Here is a 20,406-nt window from a genome sequence, read left to right on the forward strand (position 1 = left end):
GTCACGCGACCCAAGCCACGCCCCCACCCCTCGACTACGCCACCACGTCCTTGACCCCTCCCTTCACCAACCCCCCCCCCGGCATCTCCTAGCTCGAGTCTGATTGGCAGAGCCGGTGGATGACGTCGCGAGTGGGTGGGGGTGATGATAGAGGAGCGAACCGTGCGCTGATTGGGTTATCGCGGGTGGGGAGGGGAGGGTCACGAGACCGAGCCACACCCCCTCACCACACTAACCCCGCCCACGTCCACCCCCACACCACCGTCTCGACCAATCAAAAAGCGATCGAACGCCCGGCCGCGTGAGCTTTGCAGGGACCAATCAGAGAGCGGGGATTCTCTATGGAGGAGGGGGAGGGGATAAGGGGCGTGTCGATTCGATTCCTTCGTGTCGAGCACCAGGTGCACCTAGCATGGCACGGCGACAGTCAACCCCACAGACACCCTGCAAGGGACTGTCACGTGACCTGCCGGTGAACCTAGCCTGGCACGGCGACAGTCGACCCAACAGACACCCTCCAGGGACTGTCACGTGACCTGCCGGTGAACCTAGCCTGGCACAGTGTTAATGAGTGAGACTCCCATAGGGTTCAGTGTTAATGGGGCAGTGTTGAGTCTATGGGTGGCAGTGTTGAGTCTATGGGTGACAGTGTTGAGTCTATGGGTGGCAGTGTTGAGTCTATGGGTGGCAGTGTTGAGTCTATGGGTGACAGTGTTGAGTCTATGGGTAGCAGTGTTGAGTCTATGGTGCAGTGTTGAGTCTATGGGTGACAGTGTTGAGTCTATGGGTGACAGTGTTGAGTCTATGGGTAGCAGTGTTGAGTCTATGGGTAGCAGTGTTGAGTCTATGGGTGACAGTGTTGAGTCTATGGGTAGCAGTGTTGAGTCTATGGGTGACAGTGTTGAGTCTATGGGTGGCAATGTTGAGTCTATGGTGCAGTGTTGAGTCTATGGTGCAGTGCTGAGTCTATGGTGCAGTGTTGAGTCTATGGGTAGCAGTGTTGAGTCTATGGGTGACAGTGTTGAGTCTATGGGTGGCAGTGTTGAGTCTATGGTGCAGTGTTGAGTCTATGGTGCAGTGCTGAGTCTATGGTGCAGTGTTGAGTCTATGGTGCAGTGTTGAGTCTATGGTGCAGTGTTGAGTCTATGGTGCAGTGTTGAGTCTATGGGCAGTGTTGAGTCTATGGTGCAGTGTTGAGTCTATGGTGCAGTGCTGAGTCTATGGTGCAGTGTTGAGTCTATGGTGCAGTGTTGAGTCTATGGTGCAGTGTTGAGTCTATGGTGCAGTGTTGAGTCTATGGGCAGTGTTGAGTCTATGGTGCAGTGTTGAGTCTATGGTGCAGTGCTGAGTCTATGGTGCAGTGTTGAGTCTATGGTGCAGTGTTGAGTCTATGGTGCAGTGCTGAGTCTATGGTGCAGTGTTGAGTCTATGGTGCAGTGTTGAGTCTATGGTGCAGTGTTGAGTCTATGGTGCAGTGCTGAGTCTATGGTGCAATGTTGAGTCTATGGTGCAGTGTTGAGTCTATGGGTAGCAGTGTTGAGTCTATGGTGCAGTGTTGAGTCTATGGTGCAGTGCTGAGTCTATGGGCAGTGTTGAGTCTATGGGGCAGTGTTGAGTCTATGGGCAGTGTTGAGTCTATGGTGCAGTGCTGAGTCTATGGGGCAGTGTTGAGTCTATGGGGCAGTGTTGAGTCTATGGTGCAGTGTTGAGTCTATGGTGCAGTGTTGAGTCTATGGGGCAGTGTTGAGTCTATGGTGCAGTGTTGAGTCTATGGTGCAGTGCTGAGTCTATGGGTAGCAGTGTTGAGTCTATGGTGCAGTGTTGAGTCTATGGGCAGTGTTGAGTCTATGGGCAGTGTTGAGTCCATGGTGCAGTGTTGAGTCTATGGGCAGTGTTGAGTCTATGGTGCAGTGTTGAGTCTATGGTGCAGTGTTGAGTCTATGGTGCAGTGTTGAGTCTATGGGCAGTGTTGAGTCTATGGTGCAGTGTTGAGTCTATGGGGCAGTGTTGAGTCTATGGTGCAGTGTTGAGTCTATGGGCAGTGTTGAGTCTATGGTGCAGTGTTGAGTCTATGGTGCAGTGTTGAGTCTATGGTACAGTGTTGAGTCTATGGGCAGTGTTGAGTCTATGGGCAGTGTTGAGTCTATGGGGCAGTGTTGAGTCTATGGTGCAGTGTTGAGTCTATGGGCAGTGTTGAGTCTATGGTGCAGTGTTGAGTCTATGGTGCAGTGTTGAGTCTATGGTGCAGTGTTGAGTCTATGGGCAGTGTTGAGTCCATGGTGCAGTGCTGAGTCTATGGTACAGTGTTGAGTCTATGGAGCAATGTTGAGTCTATGGGTAGCAGTGCTGAGTCTATGGGCAGTGTTGAGTCTATGGTGCAGTGTTGAGTCTATGGTGCAGTGTTGAGTCTATGGTGCAGTGTTGAGTCTATGGGCAGTGCTGAGTCTATGGGCAGTGTTGAGTCTATGGGCAGTGTTGAGTCTATGGGTGGCAGTGTTGAGTCTATGGGTGGCAGTGTTGAGTCTATGGTGCAGTGTTGAGTCTATGGGTAGCAGTGTTGAGTCTATGGTGCAGTGTTGAGTCTATGGTGCAGTGTTGAGTCTATGGTGCAGTGTTGAGTCTATGGGCAGTGTTGAGTCTATGGGTAGCAGTGTTGAGTCTATGGTGCAGTGTTGAGTCTATGGTGCAGTGTTGAGTCTATGGGTAGCAGTGTTGAGTCTATGGTACAGTGTTGAGTCTATGGGTAGCAGTGTTGAGTCTATGGGGCAATGTTGAGTCTATGGTGCAGTGTTGAGTCTATGGTGCAGTGTTGAGTCTATGGGCAGTGTTCAGTCTATGGGGCAATGTTGAGTCTATGGTGCAGTGTTGAGTCTATGGGGCAGTGTTGAGTCTATGGTGCAGTGTTGAGTCTATGGGCAGTGTTGAGTCTATGGGTAGCAGTGCTGAGTCTATGGTGCAGTGTTGAGTCTATGGGCAGTGTTGAGTCTATGGGTAGCAGTGTTGAGTCTATGGTGCAGTGTTGAGTCTATGGGCAGTGTTGAGTCTATGGGTAGCAGTGCTGAGTCTATGGGCAGTGTTGAGTCTATGGGTAGCAGTGTTGAGTCTATGGTGCAGTGTTGAGTCTATGGGGCAGTGTTGAGTCTATGGGGCAGTGCTGAGTCTGTGGGTGGCAGTGTTGAATCGTCTATAGTACCAACACAAAAATTATAAAAGTGCGCTAATCTGAACCCCATATCCGAACACTTAGACGAGACCACGACAAAGTAGCGCAAAAAAATTCGCTTCTAAAAAAAAATTTTTGTAAAAGTTTAACAAAAAAAAATCGGGTGACGTCACCAACGAATCGTGAACTCGCGCGCGCGACCCTTGACCCGGCAGAAGTAGTTAGGATTTAATACAAGAACAATTGTTAAACCATTTTTAGTTTTAAAAAAGACGAATTCAATAGCGAAGAGCGTCACGGCTTGTGAAGCGACGACGCTCCACTCATTTTACATTTTTATTACGTTCCAAGTTTTAAAAATAATAATTTTAATTCGGTGACCCGGAAGTTTTATACTTCTCCCGTGACCCGGAAGTTGTTCGCTTTGCGCGCGAACTGACCCTCCCCCCTCAGCTTCCGGTATCGACTCGGCATGGAAGGTAACGCACAGTTCACTGTCAATTAGTAGGATTCACTGTCAATTAGTAGGATTCACTGTCAATTAGTAGGATTCACTGTTAGTGGGGTTCACTGTGAGTTTGTGGGGTTCACTGTTAGTAGGATTCACTGTTAGTGGGGTTCACTGTGAGTTAGTAGAATTCACTGTTAGTAGGATTCACTGTCAATTAGTAGGATGCACTGTCAATTAGTAGGATTCACTGTCAATTAGTAGGATTCACTGTCAATTAGTAGGATTCACTGTTAGTGGGGTTCACTGTGAGTTTGTGGGGTTCACTGTTAGTAGGATTCACTGTTAGTGGGGTTCACTGTGAGTTAGTAGGATTCACTGTTAGTATGATTCACTGTCAATTAGTAGGATGCACTGTCAATTAGTAGGATTCACCGTCAATTAGTAGGATTCACCATCAATTAGTAGGATTCACCGTCAATTAGTAGGATTCACTGTCAATTAGTAGGATTCACTGTTAGTGGGGTTCACTGTGAGTTTGTGGGGTTCACCGTCAATTCGTAGGATTCACTGTTAGTGGGGTTCACTCTCAATTAGTAGGATTCACTGTCAATTAGTAGGATTCACTGTTAGTTGGTAGGGTTCACTGTTAGTAGGATTCACCGTCAATTAGTAGGATTCACTGTCAATTAGTAGGATTCACTGTTAGTGGGGTTCACTGTGAGTTTGTGGGGTTCACTGTTAGTAGGATTCACCGTCAATTAGTAGGATTCCCTGTGAGTTTGTGGGGTTCACTGTCAATTAGTAGGATTCACTGTCATTTAGTAGGATTCACTGTCAGTAGGATTCACTGTCAATTAGTAGGATTCACTGTCAATTAGTAGGATTCATTGTTAGTAGGATTCACTGTCATTTAGTAGGATTCACTGTCAATTAGTAGGATTCACTGTTAGTAGGGTTCACTGTTAGTGGGGTTCACTGTTAGTTTGTGGGGTTCACTGTTAGTTAGTAGGATTCACTGTCATTTAGTAGGATTCACTGTCAATTAGTAGGATTCACTGTTAGTGGGGTTCACTGTGAGTTTGTGGGGTCACTGTTAGTTTGTGGGGTTCACTGTTAGTAGGATTCACCGTCAATTAGTAGGATTCACTGTCAATTAGTAGGATTCACTGTTAGTAGGGTTCACTGTCAATTAGTAGGATTCACTGTCAATTAGTAGGATTCACTGTCAATTAGTAGGATTCACTGTTAGTTAGTAGGATTCACTGTCAATTAGTAGGATTCACTGTCAATTAGTAGGGTTCACTGTTAGTAGGATTCACTGTTAATTAGTAGGATTCACTGTCAATTAGTAGGATTCACTGTCAATTAGTAGGATTCACTGTTAGTAGGGTTCACTGTCAATTAGTAGGGTTCACTGTCAAATAGTAGGATTCACTGTCAATTAGTAGGATTCACTGTCAATTAGTAGGATTCACTGTCAATTAGTAGGATTCACTGTCAATTAGTAGGATTCACCGTCAATTAGTAGGATTCACTGTCAATTAGTAGGATTCACCGTCAATTAGTAGGATTCACTGTTAGTAGGATTCACTGTCAATTAGTAGGGTTCAATGTTAGTAGGATTCACTGTCAATTAGTAGGATTCACTGTCAATTAGTAGGATTCACTGTTAGTAGGATTCACTGTCATTTAGTAGGATTCACTGTCAAATAGTAGGATTCACTGTTAGTAGGATTCACTGTCAATTAGTAGGATGAGACTCCCATAGGGTTCAGTGTTAATGAGTGAGACTCCCATAGGGTTCAGTGTTAATGAGTGAGACTCCCATAGGGTTCAGTTTTAATGGGTGAGACTCCCATAGGGTTCAGTGTTAATGAGTGAGACTCCCATAGGGTTCAGTGTTAATGAGTGAGACTCCCATAGGGTTCAGTGTTAATGGGTGAGACTCCCATAGAGTTCAGTGTTAATGGGTGAGACTCCCACAGGGTTCAGTGTTAATGGGTGAGACTCCCACAGGGTTCAGTGTTAATGAGTGAGACTCCCACAGGGTTCAGTGTTAATGGGTGAGACTCCCACAGGGTTCAGTGTCAATGGGTGAGACTCCCATAGGGTTCAGTGTTAATGGGTGAGACTCCCACAGGGTTCACTGTTAATGGGTGAGACTCCCATAGGGTTCAGTGTTAATGAGTGAGACTCCCATAGGGTTCAGTGTTAATGAGTGAGACTCCCACAGGGTTCAGTGTTAATGAGTGAGACTCCCACAGGGTTCAGTGTTAATGAGTGAGACTCCCATAGGGTTCAGTGTTAATGGGTGAGACTCCCATAGGGTTCAGTGTTAATGAGTGAGACTCCCATAGGGTTCAGTGTTAATGAGTGAGACTCCCACAGGGTTCAGTGTTAATGAGTGAGTCTCCCATAGGGTTCAGTGTTAATGGGTGAGACTCCCACAGGGTTCAGTGTTAATTAGTGAGACTCCCACAGGGTTCAGTGTTAATGAGTGAGACTCCCACAGGGTTCAGTGTTAATGTGTGAGACTCCCATAGGGTTCAGTGTTAATGAGTGAGACTCCCATAGGGTTCAGTTTTAATGGGTGAGACTCCCATAGGGTTCAGTGTTAATGAGTGAGACTCCCATAGGGTTCAGTGTTAATGAGTGAGACTCCCATAGGGTTCAGTGTTAATGGGTGAGACTCCCATAGAGTTCAGTGTTAATGGGTGAGACTCCCACAGGGTTCAGTGTTAATGAGTGAGACTCCCACAGAGTTCAGTGTTAATGGGTGAGACTCCCACAGGGTCCAGTGTCAATGGGTGAGACTCCCATAGGGTTCAGTGTTAATGGGTGAGACTCCCACAGGGTTCACTGTTAATGGGTGAGACTCCCATAGGGTTCAGTGTTAATGAGTGAGACTCCCATAGGGTTCAGTGTTAATGAGTGAGACTCCCATAGGGTTCATTGTTAATCAGTGAGACTCCCACAGGGTTCAGTGTTAATGAGTGAGACTCCCACAGGGTTCAGTGTTAATGAGTGAGACTCCCATAGGGTTCAGTGTTAATGAGTGAGACTCCCACAGGGTTCAGTGTTAATGTGTGAGACTCCCATAGGGTTCAGTGTTAATGAGTGAGACTCCCATAGGGTTCAGTGTTAATGAGTGAGTCTCCCATAGGGTTCAGTGTTAATGGGTGAGACTCCCACAGGGTTCAGTGTTAATGAGTGAGACTCCCACAGGGTTCAGTGTTAATGGTTGAGACTCCCATAGGGTTCAGTGTTAATGCCTGAGACTCCATAGGGTTCGGTGTTAATGAGTGAGACTCCCATAGGGTTCAGTGTTAATGGGTGAGACTCCCACAGGGTTCAGTGTTAATGAGTGAGACTCCCATAGGGTTCAGTGTTAATGAGTGAGACTCCCAAAGGGTTCAGTGTTAATGGGTGAGACTCCCACAGGATTCAGTGTTAATGGGTGAGACTCCCATAGGGTTCAGTGTTAATGGGTGAGACTCCCATAGGGTTTAGTGTTAATGAGTGAGACTCCCACAGGGTTCAGTGTTAATGAGTGAGACTCCCATAGGGTTAAGTGTTAATGAGTGAGACTCCCACAGGGTTCAGTGTTAATGGGTGAGACTCCCATAGGGTTCAGTGTTAATGAGTGAGACTCCCACAGGGTTCAGTGTTAATGAGTGAGACTCCCATAGGGTTCAGTGTTAATGGGTGAGACTCCCATAGGGTTCAGTGTTAATGGGTGAGACTCCCATAGGGTTCAGTGTTAATGGGTGAGACTCCCACAGGGTTCAGTGTTAATGAGTGAGACTCCCATAGGGTTCAGTGTTAATGAGTGAGACTCCCATAGGGTTCAGTGTTAATGAGTGAGACTCCCACAGGGTTCAGTGTTAATGAGTGAGACTCCCACAGGGTTCAGTGTTAATGAGTGAGACTCCCATAGGGTTCAGTGTTAATGAGTGAGACTCCCACAGGGTTCAGTGTTAATGAGTGAGACTCCCATAGGGTTCAGTGTTAATGAGTGAGACTCCCATAGGGTTCAGTGTTAATGGGTGAGACTCCCACAGGGTTCAGTGTTAATGGGTGAGACTCCCATAGGGTTCAGTGTTAATGAGTGAGACTCCCACAGGGTTCAGTGTTAATGGGTGAGACTCCCATAGGGTTCAGTGTTAATGAGTGAGACTCCCATAGGGTTCAGTGTTAATGGGTGAGACTCCCATAGGGTTCAGTGTTAATGAGTGAGACTCCCATAGGGTTCAGTGTTAATGTGTGAGGCTCCCATAGGGTTCAGTGTTAATGAGTGAGACTCCCATAGGGTTCAGTGTTAATGAGTGAGACTCCCATAGGGTTCAGTGTTAATGGGTGAGACTCCCATAGGGTTCAGTGTTAATGGGTGAGACTCCCATAGGGTTCAGTGTTAATGGGTGAGACTCCCACAGGGTTCGGTGTTAATGAGTGAGACTCCCATAGGGTTCAGTGTTAATGAGTGAGACTCCCATAGGGTTCAGTGTTAATGAGTGAGACTCCCACAGGGTTCAGTGTTAATGAGTGAGACTCCCACAGGGTTCAGTGTTAATGAGTGAGACTCCCATAGGGTTCAGTGTTAATGAGTGAGACTCCCACAGGGTTCAGTGTTAATGAGTGAGACTCCCATAGGGTTCAGTGTTAATGAGTGAGACTCCCATAGGGTTCAGTGTTAATGGGTGAGACTCCCACAGGGTTCAGTGTTAATGGGTGAGACTCCCACAGGGTTCAGTGTTAATGGGTGGTGGTGGTGGTGGTGGTGTTGTGTTTAGGCCTCAACTCAGAGAGTGTCCGAGCTGGGTGTAAGAAATGTGGATACCGTGAGTAGCAAGCAACAAAATACCACCACCACTACCACCACTACACTACTACACTACCACTACTACTACACTACTACTACAATACTACACTACTACTACACTAATACACTACCACTACTACCACCACTACTAGTACCACTACTACCACTAATACACTACCACCACTACTACTACACTACTACTACACCACCACTACCACCACTACCACTACACTACTACACTACCACTACCACTAATACACTACCACCACTACCACTAATACACTACCACCACTACCACTAATACACTACCACCACTACCACTAATACACTACCACCACCACTACTACTAATACACTACCACTAATACACTACCACTAATACACTACCACCACTACCACTAATACACTACCACTAATACACTACCACTAATACACTACCACCACTACCACTAATACACTACTACACTACCACCACCACTACCACTAATACACTACCACCACTACTACACTACTACAACACTACTACTACACTACTACTACTACACTACTACTACACTACTACTACACTACCACCACTACTACTACACTACCACTAATACACTACTACACTACCACCACTACCACTAATACACTACTACTACTACACTACCACCACTACCGCTAATACACTACCACCACTACCACCACTAATACACTACCACCACTACCACTAATACACTACCACCACTACCACTACTACACTACTACCACTAATACACTACCACCACTACCACCACTACCACTACTACACTACCACCACTACCACTAATACACTACCACCACTACCACTACTACACTACTACCACTAATACACTACCACCACTACCACCACTACCACTACTACACTACCACCACTACCACTAATACACTACCACCACTACCACTACTACACTACTACCACTAATACACTACCACCACTACCAATACTACACTACCACCACTACCACTAATACACTACCACCACTACCACTACTACACTACTACCACTAATACACTACCACCACTACCACTAATACACTACTACACTACTACTACTACACTACCACTACACTACCACCACTACTACTACACTACTACTACACTACCACCACTACTACTACACTACCACCACTACTACACTACTACCACTACTACACTACTACTACTACTACACTACTACTACACATCACTACTAGTGAGTGAGTGTCTGTGTGAGTGAGTGACTGAGTGAGTGACTGAGTGACTGAGTGAGTGACAGAATGAGTGACTGACTGAGTGAGTGACTGAGTGAGTGAGTGAGTAACTAACTGACTGAGTAACTGAGTGAGTAACGGAATGACTCACTGACTGACTGAGTAACTGACTGACTGAGTAACTGACTGACTGAGTAACTGACTGACTGACTGAGTGACTGTTCGAGTGACTGAGTGAGTGACTGAGTAATTGACTGACTGAGTGAGTGACTGAGTGACTGAGTGACTGACTGACTGAGTGACTGACTGACTGACTGAGTAACTGACTGACTGACTGAGTGATTGAGTATCTGACTGAGTGACTGACTGAGTAACTGACTGACTGAGTGACTGACTAACTGACTGAGTAACTGACTGACTGACTGACTGAGTAACTGACTGAGTGACTGACTGAGTGATTGAGTGACTAACTGACTGAGTAACTGACTGACTGACTGACTGAGTAACTGACTGACTGAGTGACTGACTAACTGACTGAGTAACTGACTGACTGACTGACTGAGTAACTAACTGAGTGACTGACTGAGTGATTGAGTGACTAACTGACTGAGTAACTGACTGACTGACTGAGTAACTGACTGAGTGACTACCTGACTGAGTAACTGACTGACTGAGTAACTGACTGACTGAGTAACTGACTGACTGAGTAACTGACTGAGTGACTGACTGAGTAACTGACTGAGTGACTGACTGAGTAACTAACTGACTGAGTAACTGACTGACTAACTGACTGAGTGACTGACTAAGTGACTGACTGAGTAACTGAATGACTAACTTACTGAGTAACTGACTGACTGACTAACTAACTAACTGACTGAGTAACTAACTGAGTGAGTAACTGACTGACTGACTGACTGAGTAACTGACTGACTGACTGAGCAACTGACTCACTGACTGACTGAGTGACTAACTGACTGACTGACTCACTGACTGAGTAACTAACTGACTGACTGACTGACTAACTGACTGACTAACTGACTGAGTGAGTGACTGACTGACTGACTGACTCACTGACTGACTAACTGAGTGACTGACTGAGTAACTAACTGACTGACTGACTAACTGACTGACTAACTGACTGACTAACTGACTAACTAACTGACTGACTAACTGACTGACTGACTGACTTAGTAACTAACTGACTGAGTAACTAACTAACTGACTAACTGACTGACTGACTGACTAACTAACTGACTAACTAACTGGCTGAGTGACTGACTGAGTGACTGACTGACTGACTGAGTGACTAACTAACTGAGTAACTAACTGACTGACTGACTGACTGAGTAACTGACTGAGTGACTGACTGAGTAACTGACTGAGTAACTAACTGAGTGACTAACTGACTGACTTAGTAACTAACTTACTGAGTAACTGAGTGACTAACTGACTAACTGACTGACTGACTGACTAACTAACTGACTGACTGACTGACTAACTGAGTAACTGACTGACTGAGTAACTGACTGACTAACTGACTTAGTAACTAACTGACTGAGTAACTGACTGACTGACTGACTTAGTAACTAACTAACTGACTGACTAACTAACTGACTGAGTGACTAACTAACTGACTGAGTGACTAACTAACTGACTGAGTGACTAACTAACTGACTGACTGTTCGAGTGAAACCGAGTTGGCGAGCCATCGTCACCCCTGTTAACCCCGCCGTGTCTCACCCCCCTCACCCCCCCCCCCCGCCCCACCGTGTCCCACCCCCTCCCACCCCCCCCACCTTGTCCCACCCACCCACCCCAACCTTGTCCCACCCCCAGCCGGACACTTGACGTACGAGTGCCGCAACTTTGTACGAGCCGACCCTCAGAAGGACGTGGTCCTTGACGTGAGTAGTACGAGCACAGACAGCAGTAGCAGCAGTAGCGGCGATGGCGGAGGAGGCGGTGGTGGAGGTGGAGGCAGTGGAGGCGGTGGTGGTGGCGGAGGAGGAGGAGGAGGAGGAGGAGGAGGCTGTCGCCGTCGCCGCGGCGACGGCAGGGCCGGCGACGGTCGCCACGGCGACGGGAGGAAGGGGAGGAGGAGGAGGAGGAGGGAGGGGAGGGGGGAGAGCGACGAGGAGGGGGAGGGCAGTGAGGCGGGAAAACGTGAGACGCTGTACACTGCACTGTACACTACACTGTACACTGCACTGTACACTACACTGTACACTACACTGTACTATACACTACACTACTATACACTATACACTACACTATACACTACACTATACACTACTATACACTACTATACACTATACACTACACTACTATACACTACTATACACTACACTACTATACACTATGCTATACACTACACTACACACTATACTACTATACACTACACTATACACTACACTACTATACACTACACTATACACTACACTACTATACACTACACTATACACTACTATACACTACATTACTATACAGTACTATACTATACACTACACTACTATACACTACACTATACACTACACTGTACACTACACTGTACACTATACAATACACCACACTGTACACTATACACTACACTGTACTATACACTATACACTACACTGTACTATACACTACACTGTACTATACACTATACACTACACTACACACTACACTATACACTACACTATACACTACACTATACATTATACACTACTACAATACATTATATACTACTACAATATACTATATACTATACATTATATACTATACACTACACTGTACACTACACTGTACACTACACTATTATATACTATACACTACACTATACATTATACACTACTATACATTATATACTATACTATACACTACACTATACACTACTATACATTATATACTATGCTATACACTACACTATACACTACACTATACTATACACTATACTGTACTATACACTACACACTACACTGTACTATACACTACACTGTACTATACACTATATACTACACTGTACTATACACTACACTGTACTATACACTACACTGTACTATACACTACACTGTACTATACACTACACTGTACTATACACTACACTATACATTATACACTACTATACATTATACACTACATTATACACTACAATACTATACATTATACACTACTATACATTATATACTACTACAACATACTATATACTATACATTATATACTATACACTGTACACTACATTATACACTATACTATACACTACACTATACACTACACTATACATTATACATGTTACACTACTACAATACATTATATACTACTACAATATACTATAATACTATACATTATACACTACACTATACACTACACTATACATTATACACTACTACAATACATTATATACTACTACAATATACTATATACTATACATTATACACTACACTATACACTATACACTACAATACTATACATTACACTATACTATACATTATACACTACTATACATTATATAATTACTATAATATATACTACTATACACTACTATACTATACATTATACTATACACTACTACAATACATTATATACTACTACAATATATACTACATTATACACTATATACTACACTACACTATACACTACTACATTATACACTACTATACACTACTACACTATACACTACACTATATACTACACTACTATACACTACACTACACTATACACTACACTATACACTACACTACTATACACTACACTACACTATACACTACACTATACACTACACACTACACTATACACTACACTACACTATACACTACACTATACTACTATACACTACACTATACACTACACTATACTATACACTATACACTACACTATACACTACTATACACTACACTATACACTACACTCTACTATACACTATACACTACACTACTATACACTACACTATACACTACACTACTATACACTACACTATACACTACACTATACACTACACTACTATACACTACACTATACACTACACTATACACTACACCACTATACACTACACTACTACTACACACTACACTACTATACACTACACTATACACTACTACACACTACTACTACACCACTACACTACACACTACACCACTACACACCACACTTTGTGATTATCGAATCCTCGCGGTTGCTCACGGAGATCTCCAAACCGACATTCACTGCTCCCGCTGTCTTGGCCCTGTGCTTTGGGCGATGGTCTTGCTGGGTTTTGGTCTCGTCTGACCACAACACTTTCACCCAGTTGGCCACTGAATCATTCAGATGTTCATTGGTTGTGGCTGTTGTTGTGGATGATGTTGTTGTTGATGATGTGGTTGTGGTTGTTGATGATGTGGTTGTCGTTGTTGATGATGTGGTTGTTGTTGATGTTGTTGATGTTATTGATGTTGTTGTGGTTGTTGTTGATGATGTGGTTGTGGTTGTTGTTGTGGATGATGTGGTTGTTGATGATGTGGATGATGTTGTTGTTGTGGTTGTTGATGATGTGGTTGTTGTGGTTTTTATTTGATGTGGTTGTTGTTGTGGTTGTTGTTGATGATGTGGTTGTGGTTGTTGTTGTGGATGATGTTGTTGTTGATGATGTGGATGATGTGGTTGTTGATGTTGTGGTTGTTGTTGTGGATGATGTTGTTGTTGATGATGTGGATGATGTGGTTGTGGTTGTTGATGATGTGGTTGTTGTTGTGGATGATGTTGTTGTTGTGGTTGTTGATGATGTGGTTGTTGTGGTTTTTATTTGATGTGGTTGTTGTTGTGGTTGTTGTTGATGATGTGGTTGTGGTTGTTGTTGTGGTTCTTGACGTTGTGCTTGTTGTAGTGGTGATGGTGGTTGTTGTTGTTTTCAGGACATTCCAGCCGACACCAACAACGATGCAGGAGAGAGAAACACAGAGACACAGAGACACACAGGTGAGTGGTGAGTGGGTGGGGTGAGTGAGTGAGTGGGTGAGTGGGTGAGTGGGTGGGTGAGTGGGTGAGTGAGTGGGTGAGTGAGTGGGTGAGTGGTGAGTGAGTGGGTGAGTGAGTGGGTGAGTGAGTGGGTGAGTGGGTGAGTGAGTGGGTGAGTGAGTGGGTGAGTGGGTGGGTGGGTGAGTGGGTGAGTGGTGAGTGGGTGGGTGAGTGGGTGAGTGAGTGGGTGAGTGGGTGAGTGAGTGGGTGAGTGAGTGGGTGAGTGGGTGGGTGGGTGAGTGGGTGAGTGGGTGAGTGGGTGGGTGAGTGAGTGAGTGGGTGGGTGGGTGGGTGAGTGAGTGGGTGAGTGGGTGAGTGGGTGAGTGGGTGGGTGAGTGGGTGAGTGAGTGGGTGAGTGAGTGGGTGAGTGGTGAGTGAGTGGGTGAGTGAGTGGGTGAGTGAGTGGGTGAGTGGGTGAGTGAGTGGGTGAGTGAGTGGGTGAGTGGGTGGGTGGGTGAGTGGGTGAGTGGTGAGTGGGTGGGTGAGTGAGTGAGTGGTGAGTGAGTGAGTGGTGAGTGAGTGAGTGAGTGGTGAGTGGGTGGGTGAGTGAGTGAGTGAGTGGTGAGTGAGTGGGTGAGTGGGTGAGTGAGTGGGTGAGTGAGTGGGTGAGTGGGTGGGTGGGTGAGTGGGTGAGTGGGTGAGTGGGTGGGTGAGTGAGTGGGCGAGTGAGTGGGTGGGTGAGTGAGTGAGTGGGTGAGTGAGTGAGTGAGTGGGTGAGTGGGTGAGTGGGTGGGTGGGTGGGTGAGTGAGTGGGTGAGTGGGTGAGTGGGTGGGTGAGTGGGTGAGTGAGTGAGTGAGTGGTGAGTGAGTGGGTGGGTGAGTGAGTGGTGAGTGAGTGGGTGAGTGGGTGAGTGGGTGGGTGGGTGAGTGAGTGAGTGAGTGGGTGAGTGAGTGGGTGAGTGAGTGAGTGAGTGGGTGAGTGAGTGAGTGGGTGGGTGAGTGGGTGAGTGGGTGAGTGGGTGGGGAGTGAGTGGGTGAGTGAGTGGGTGAGTGGGTGGGTGGGTGAGTGAGTGGGTGAGTGGGTGAGTGGGTGGGTGAGTGGGTGAGTGAGTGAGTGAGTGGTGAGTGAGTGGGTGAGTGAGTGGTGAGTGGTGAGTGAGTGGGTGAGTGGGTGAGTGGGTGGGTGGGTGGGTGAGTGAGTGAGTGAGTGGGTGGGTGGGTGAGTGAGTGGGTGAGTGAGTGGGTGAGTGAGTGAGTGGGTGAGTGAGTGGGTGGGTGAGTGGGTGAGTGGGTGAGTGGGTGGGTGAGTGAGTGGGTGAGTGGGTGGGTGAGTGGGTGGGTGGGTGGGTGAGTGAGTGGGTGAGTGGGTGAGTGGGTGGGTGGGTGAGTGAGTGGTGAGTGAGTGGGTGAGTGGGTGAGTGGGTGGGTGGGTGAGTGAGTGGGTGAGTGGGTGGGTGGGTGAGTGGGTGAGTGAGTGGTGAGTGAGTGGGTGAGTGGGTGGGTGGGTGGGTGAGTGAGTGAGTGGGTGAGTGGGTGGGTGGGTGAGTGGGTGAGTGGTGAGTGAGGAGTGGGTGAGTGAGTGGGTGGGTGGGTGAGTGAGTGGGTGAGTGAGTGAGTGAGTGGGTGAGTGAGTGGGTGAGTGAGTGGGTGAGTGGGTGGGTGGGTGGGTGAGTGAGTGGGTGAGTGGGTGAGTGGGTGGGTGGGTGAGTGGGTGAGTGGGTGGGTGAGTGAGTGGGTGGGTGGTGAGTGGGTGGGTGAGTGGGTGAGTGGGTGAGTGGGTGGGTGAGTGGGTGAGTGAGTGGTGAGTGAGTGGTGAGTGGGTGGGTGAGTGGGTGGGTGGGTGGAGTGGGTGAGTGAGTGAGTGGTGAGTGGTGAGTGAGTGGTGAGTGGGTGGGTGAGTGGGTGGGGGAGTGGGTGGGTGGGTGAGTGAGTGAGTGGTGAGTGGGTGGGTGAGTGAGTGGTGAGTGGGTGAGTGGGTGGGTGGGTGGGTGAGTGGGTGAGTGGTGAGTGAGTGAGTGGGTGAGTGAGTGGTGAGTGAGTGAGTGGTGAGTGAGTGGTGAGTGGTGAGTGAGTGGTGAGTGAGTGGGTGAGTGGTGGGTGAGTGGGTGAGGTGGTGAGTGAGTGGTGAGTGAGTGGGTGAGTGAGTGGGTGAGTGGTGAGTGAGTGAGTGGTGAGTGAGTGGTGAGTGAGTGGGTGAGTGATGAATGAGTTAGTGGGTGAGTGGTGAGTGAGTGGTGAGTGGGTGGGTGAGTGAGTGAGTGAGTGGGTGAGTGGTGAGTGAGTGGTGAGTGGGTGAGTGGGTGAGTGAGTGGGTGGGTGAGTGAGTGGTGAGTGGGTGGTGAGTGGTGAGTGGGTGAGTGAGTGAATGGGTGGTGAGTGAGTGGTGAGTGAGTGGTAGGTGAGTGGGTGAGTGGGTGAGTGAGTGGTGAGTGAGTGGTGAGTGGTGAGTGAGTGGTGAGTGAGTGAGTGGGTGAGTGGAGTGGTGAGTGAGTGAGTGAGTAGGTGAGTGGGTGAGGTGGGTGGGTGAGTGAGTAGGTGAGTGGATGGGTGAGTGAGTGAGTGTGTGAGTGAGTAGGTGAGTGGGTGAGTGGGGTGGTGAGTGGGTGGTGAGTGGTGAGTGGGTGAGTGAGTGGGTGAGTGAGTGAGTGGTGAGTGAGTGAGTGGTGAGTGAGTGAGTGGTGAGTGGGTGAGTGAGTGAGTGGGTGGTGAGTGGTGGAGTGAGTGGGTGAGTGAGTGAGTGGGTGAGTGAGTGGGTGAGTGGGGGTGAGTGAGTGGTGAGTGAGTGGTGAGTGAGTGGTGAGTGAGTGGGTGAGTGAGTGGTGTGAGTGGGTGAGTGAGTGAGTGGGTGAGTGGTGAGTGAGTGGGTGAGTGAGTGGTGAGTGAGTGGTGAGTGAGTGGGTGGTGAGTGAGTGGGTGAGTGGGTGAGTGGCGTGAGTGGGTGAGTGAGTGTGAGTGAGTGTGTGAGTGAGTGGGTGGTGAGTGAGTGAGTGAGTGGTGAGTTGAGTGGTGAGTGAGTGTGAGTGAATGGTGTGTGAGTGGTGGGTGAGTGGGTGACTGATGAGTGGGTGAGGTGTGGTGAGTAGTGGGTGAGTGAGTGAGTGGGTGGTGAGTGAGTGGTGGTGAGTGGTGGTTGAGTGAGTGGGTGAGTGAGTGAGTGGTGAGTGAGTGAGTGAGTGGTGAGTGAGTGGGTGAGTGAGTGGTGAGTGAGTGGGGTGAGTGAGTGAGTAGTGAATGAGTGGTGAGTGAGTGGGTGAGTGAGTGGTGAGTGAGTGAGTGGTGAGTGGGTGAGTGGTGAGTGAGTGGGTGAGTGGTGAGTGAGTGGTGAGTGGTGAGTGAGTGAGTGGGTGAGTGAGTGGGTGAGTGAGTGAGTGGGTGAGTGGTGAGTGAGTGGTGAGTGGGTGAGTGAGTGGGTGGGTGAGTGAGTGGTGAGTGAGTGGTGAGTGAGTGGGTGAGTGAGTGAGTGGGTGGTGAGTGAGTGGTGAGTGGTGAGTGAGTGGTGAGTGAGTGAGTGGGTGAGTGAGTGGTGAGTGAGTGAGTGGGGTGAGTGAGTGGTGAGTGAGTGAGTGAGTGGTGAGTGGGTGAGTGGTGGGTGAGTGAGTAGGTGAGTGGATGGGTGAGTGAGTGAGTGTGTGAGTGAGTAGGTGAGTGGGTGAGTGGCTGGGTGGTGAGTGGGTGAGTGAGTGGTGAGTGGGTGAGTGGGTGAGTGAGTGGTGAGTGGTGAGTGAGTGGTGAGTGGGTGAGTGAGTGAGTGGTGAGTGAGTGGGTGGTGAGTGAGTGGGTGAGTGAGTGGGTGAGTGAGTGGGTGAGGAGTGGGTGAGTGGGGGTGAGTGAGTGAGTGAGGGTGGGTGAGTGAGTGGGTGAGTGGGTGAGTGAGTGAGTGGGTGAGTGGTGAGTGAGTGGGTGAGTGAGTGGTGAGTGAGTGGGTGAGTGAGTGGGTGAGTGAGTGAGTGGTGAGTGAGTGGTGAGTGAGTGGTGAGTGGAGTGGGTGGGTGAGTGGGTGAGTGAGTGAGTGGGTGAGTGGGTGAGTGAGTGGTGAGTGAGTGGTGAGTGAGTGAGTGGGTGGTGAGTGAGTGAGTGGTGAGTGAGTGAGTGAGTGGGTGAGTGAATGGTGAGTGAGTGGTGGGTGAGTGAGTGAGTGAGTGAGTGGGTGAGTGAGTGTGTGGTGAGTGAGTGGGTGAGTGAGTGAGTGAGTGGTGAGTGAGTGGTGAGTGAGTGGTGGGTGAGTGAGTGGGTGAGTGAGTGAGTGAGTGAGTGAGTGAGTGAGTGGTGAGTGAGTGTGTGAGTGAGTGGTGAGTGAGTGGGTGAGTGAGTGAGTAGTGAATGAGTGGTGAGTGAGTGGTGAGTGAGTGGTGGAGTGAGTGAGTGGTGAGTGGGTGAGTGGTGAGTGAGTGATGAGTGAGTGGTGAGTGGGTGGTGAGTGAGTGGTGAGTGAGTGAGTGGGTGAGTGAGTGAGTGAGTGGGTGAGTGAGTGAGTGGTGAGTGAGTGAGTGGTGAGTGAGTGGTTGAGTGGGTGGTGAGTGAGTGAGTGAGTGTGTGAGTGAGTGAGTGGTGAGTGAGGTGGTGAGTGGGTGAGTGGCTGGGTGAGTGAGTGGGGTGAGTGGGTGAGTGAGTGAGTGGGTGAGTGAGTGAGTAGGTGAGTGAGTGAGTGGTGAGTGAGTGGTGAGTGAGTAAGTGGTGAGTGGTGAGTATTGGTGGGTGAGTGGTGAGTGAGTGGTGACTGAGTAGGTGAGTGAGTGAGTGGTGAGTGTCTCTCTCCCGTGTCTCTCTCTCCCCGTGTCTCTCTCCCCCGTGTCTCTCTCTCTCCCCGTGTCTCTCTCTCCCCGTGTCTCTCCTCCCCGTGTCTCTCTCTCCCCGTGTCTCTCTCTCCCGTGTCTCTCTCTCCCCGTGTCTCTCTCTCCCCCTGTCTCTCTCTCCCCGTGTCTCTCTCCTCCCCGTGTCTCTCTCTCCCCGTGTCTCTCTCCCGTGTCTCTCTCTCCCCGTCTCTCTCTCCCCGTGTCTCTCTCTCCCCGTGTCTCTCTCTCCCCCGTGTCTCTCTCTCCCCGTGTCTCTCCCCGTGTCTCTCTCTCCCCGTGTCTCTCTCTCCCCGTGTCTCTCTCTCTCCCCGTGTCTCTCTCTCCCCCGTGTCTCTCTCTCTCCCCGTGTCTCTCTCTCCCCGTGTCTCTCTCTCTCCCCGTGTCTCTCTCTCTCCCCGTGTCTCTCTCTCCCCGTGTCTCTCTCTCCCCGTGTCTCTCTCTCCCCGTGTCTCTCTCTCTCCCCGTGTCTCTCTCTCCCCGTGTCTCTCTCTTCCCCGTGTCTCTCTCTCTCCCCGTGTCTCTCTCTCCCGTGTCTCTCCCCGTGTCTCTCTCTCTCCCCGTGTCTCTCTCTCCCCGTGTCTCTCTCTCCCCCGTGTCTCTCTCTCTCCCCCGTGTCTCTCTCCCTCTCCCCGTGTCTCTCTCTCCCCGTGTCTCTCTCTCCCCGTGTCTCTCTCTCTCCCCGTGTCTCTCTCTCCCCGTGTCTCTCTCTCTCCCCGTGTCTCTCTCTCCCCGTGTCTCTCTCTCCCCGTGTCTCTCTCTCTCCCCGTGTCTCTCTCTCCCCGTGTCTCTCTCTCTCTCCCCGTGTCTCTCTCTTCCCCGTGTCTCTCTCTCTCCCCGTGTCTCTCTCTCCCCGTGTCTCTCTCTCCCCGTGTCTCTCTCTCCCCCCGTGTCTCTCTCTCCCCGTGTCTCTCTCTCTCCCCGTGTCTCTCTCTCTCCTCCCCGTGTCTCTCTCTCCCCGCGTCTCTCTCTCCCCGTGTCTCTCTCTCCCCGTGTCTCTCCTCTCCCCCCGTGTCTCTCTCTCCCCGTGTCCTCTCCTCTCTCCCCGTGTCTCTCTCTCTC

The 20,406-nt window shown here is 48.7% G+C and overlaps 1 protein-coding gene across 1 annotated transcript; it reads left to right on the forward strand.

Moving 5' to 3' along the window:
• Positions 1 to 1,450: 1,450 nt before the first annotated feature.
• LOC116938401 (uncharacterized) lies at positions 1,451 to 14,589 on the forward strand. Its single transcript, XM_076059268.1, has 4 exons — positions 1,451 to 3,642; positions 8,405 to 8,452; positions 11,480 to 11,806; positions 14,512 to 14,589. Exons 1-4 carry the CDS (start codon positions 3,636 to 3,638, stop codon positions 14,577 to 14,579), a joined length of 450 nt encoding a protein of 149 aa, XP_075915383.1. The 5' UTR covers positions 1,451 to 3,635; the 3' UTR covers positions 14,580 to 14,589.
• The last annotated feature ends 5,817 nt before the right edge of the window (positions 14,590 to 20,406 follow it).

This window comes from Petromyzon marinus, assembly GCF_048934315.1.
Source record: "Petromyzon marinus isolate PM22_M1 ecotype Great Lakes invasive population chromosome 85 unlocalized genomic scaffold, UKy_Petmar_22M1.pri1.0 chr85_unloc.2, whole genome shotgun sequence".
In the NCBI taxonomy this organism is placed as follows: domain Eukaryota; kingdom Metazoa; phylum Chordata; class Hyperoartia; order Petromyzontiformes; family Petromyzontidae; genus Petromyzon; species Petromyzon marinus.

What these genes read in the sequence shown, in the direction of transcription:
- LOC116938401 (XM_076059268.1), top strand. An exon ending in GTGTAAGAAATGTGGATACC is followed by an intron (nt 8,453 to 11,479) that starts GTGAGTAGCAAG and finishes TCCCACCCCCAG; the next exon opens with CCGGACACTTGACGTACGAG. An exon ending in GGGCAGTGAGGCGGGAAAAC is followed by an intron (nt 11,807 to 14,511) that starts GTGAGACGCTGT and finishes TGTTGTTTTCAG; the next exon opens with GACATTCCAGCCGACACCAA.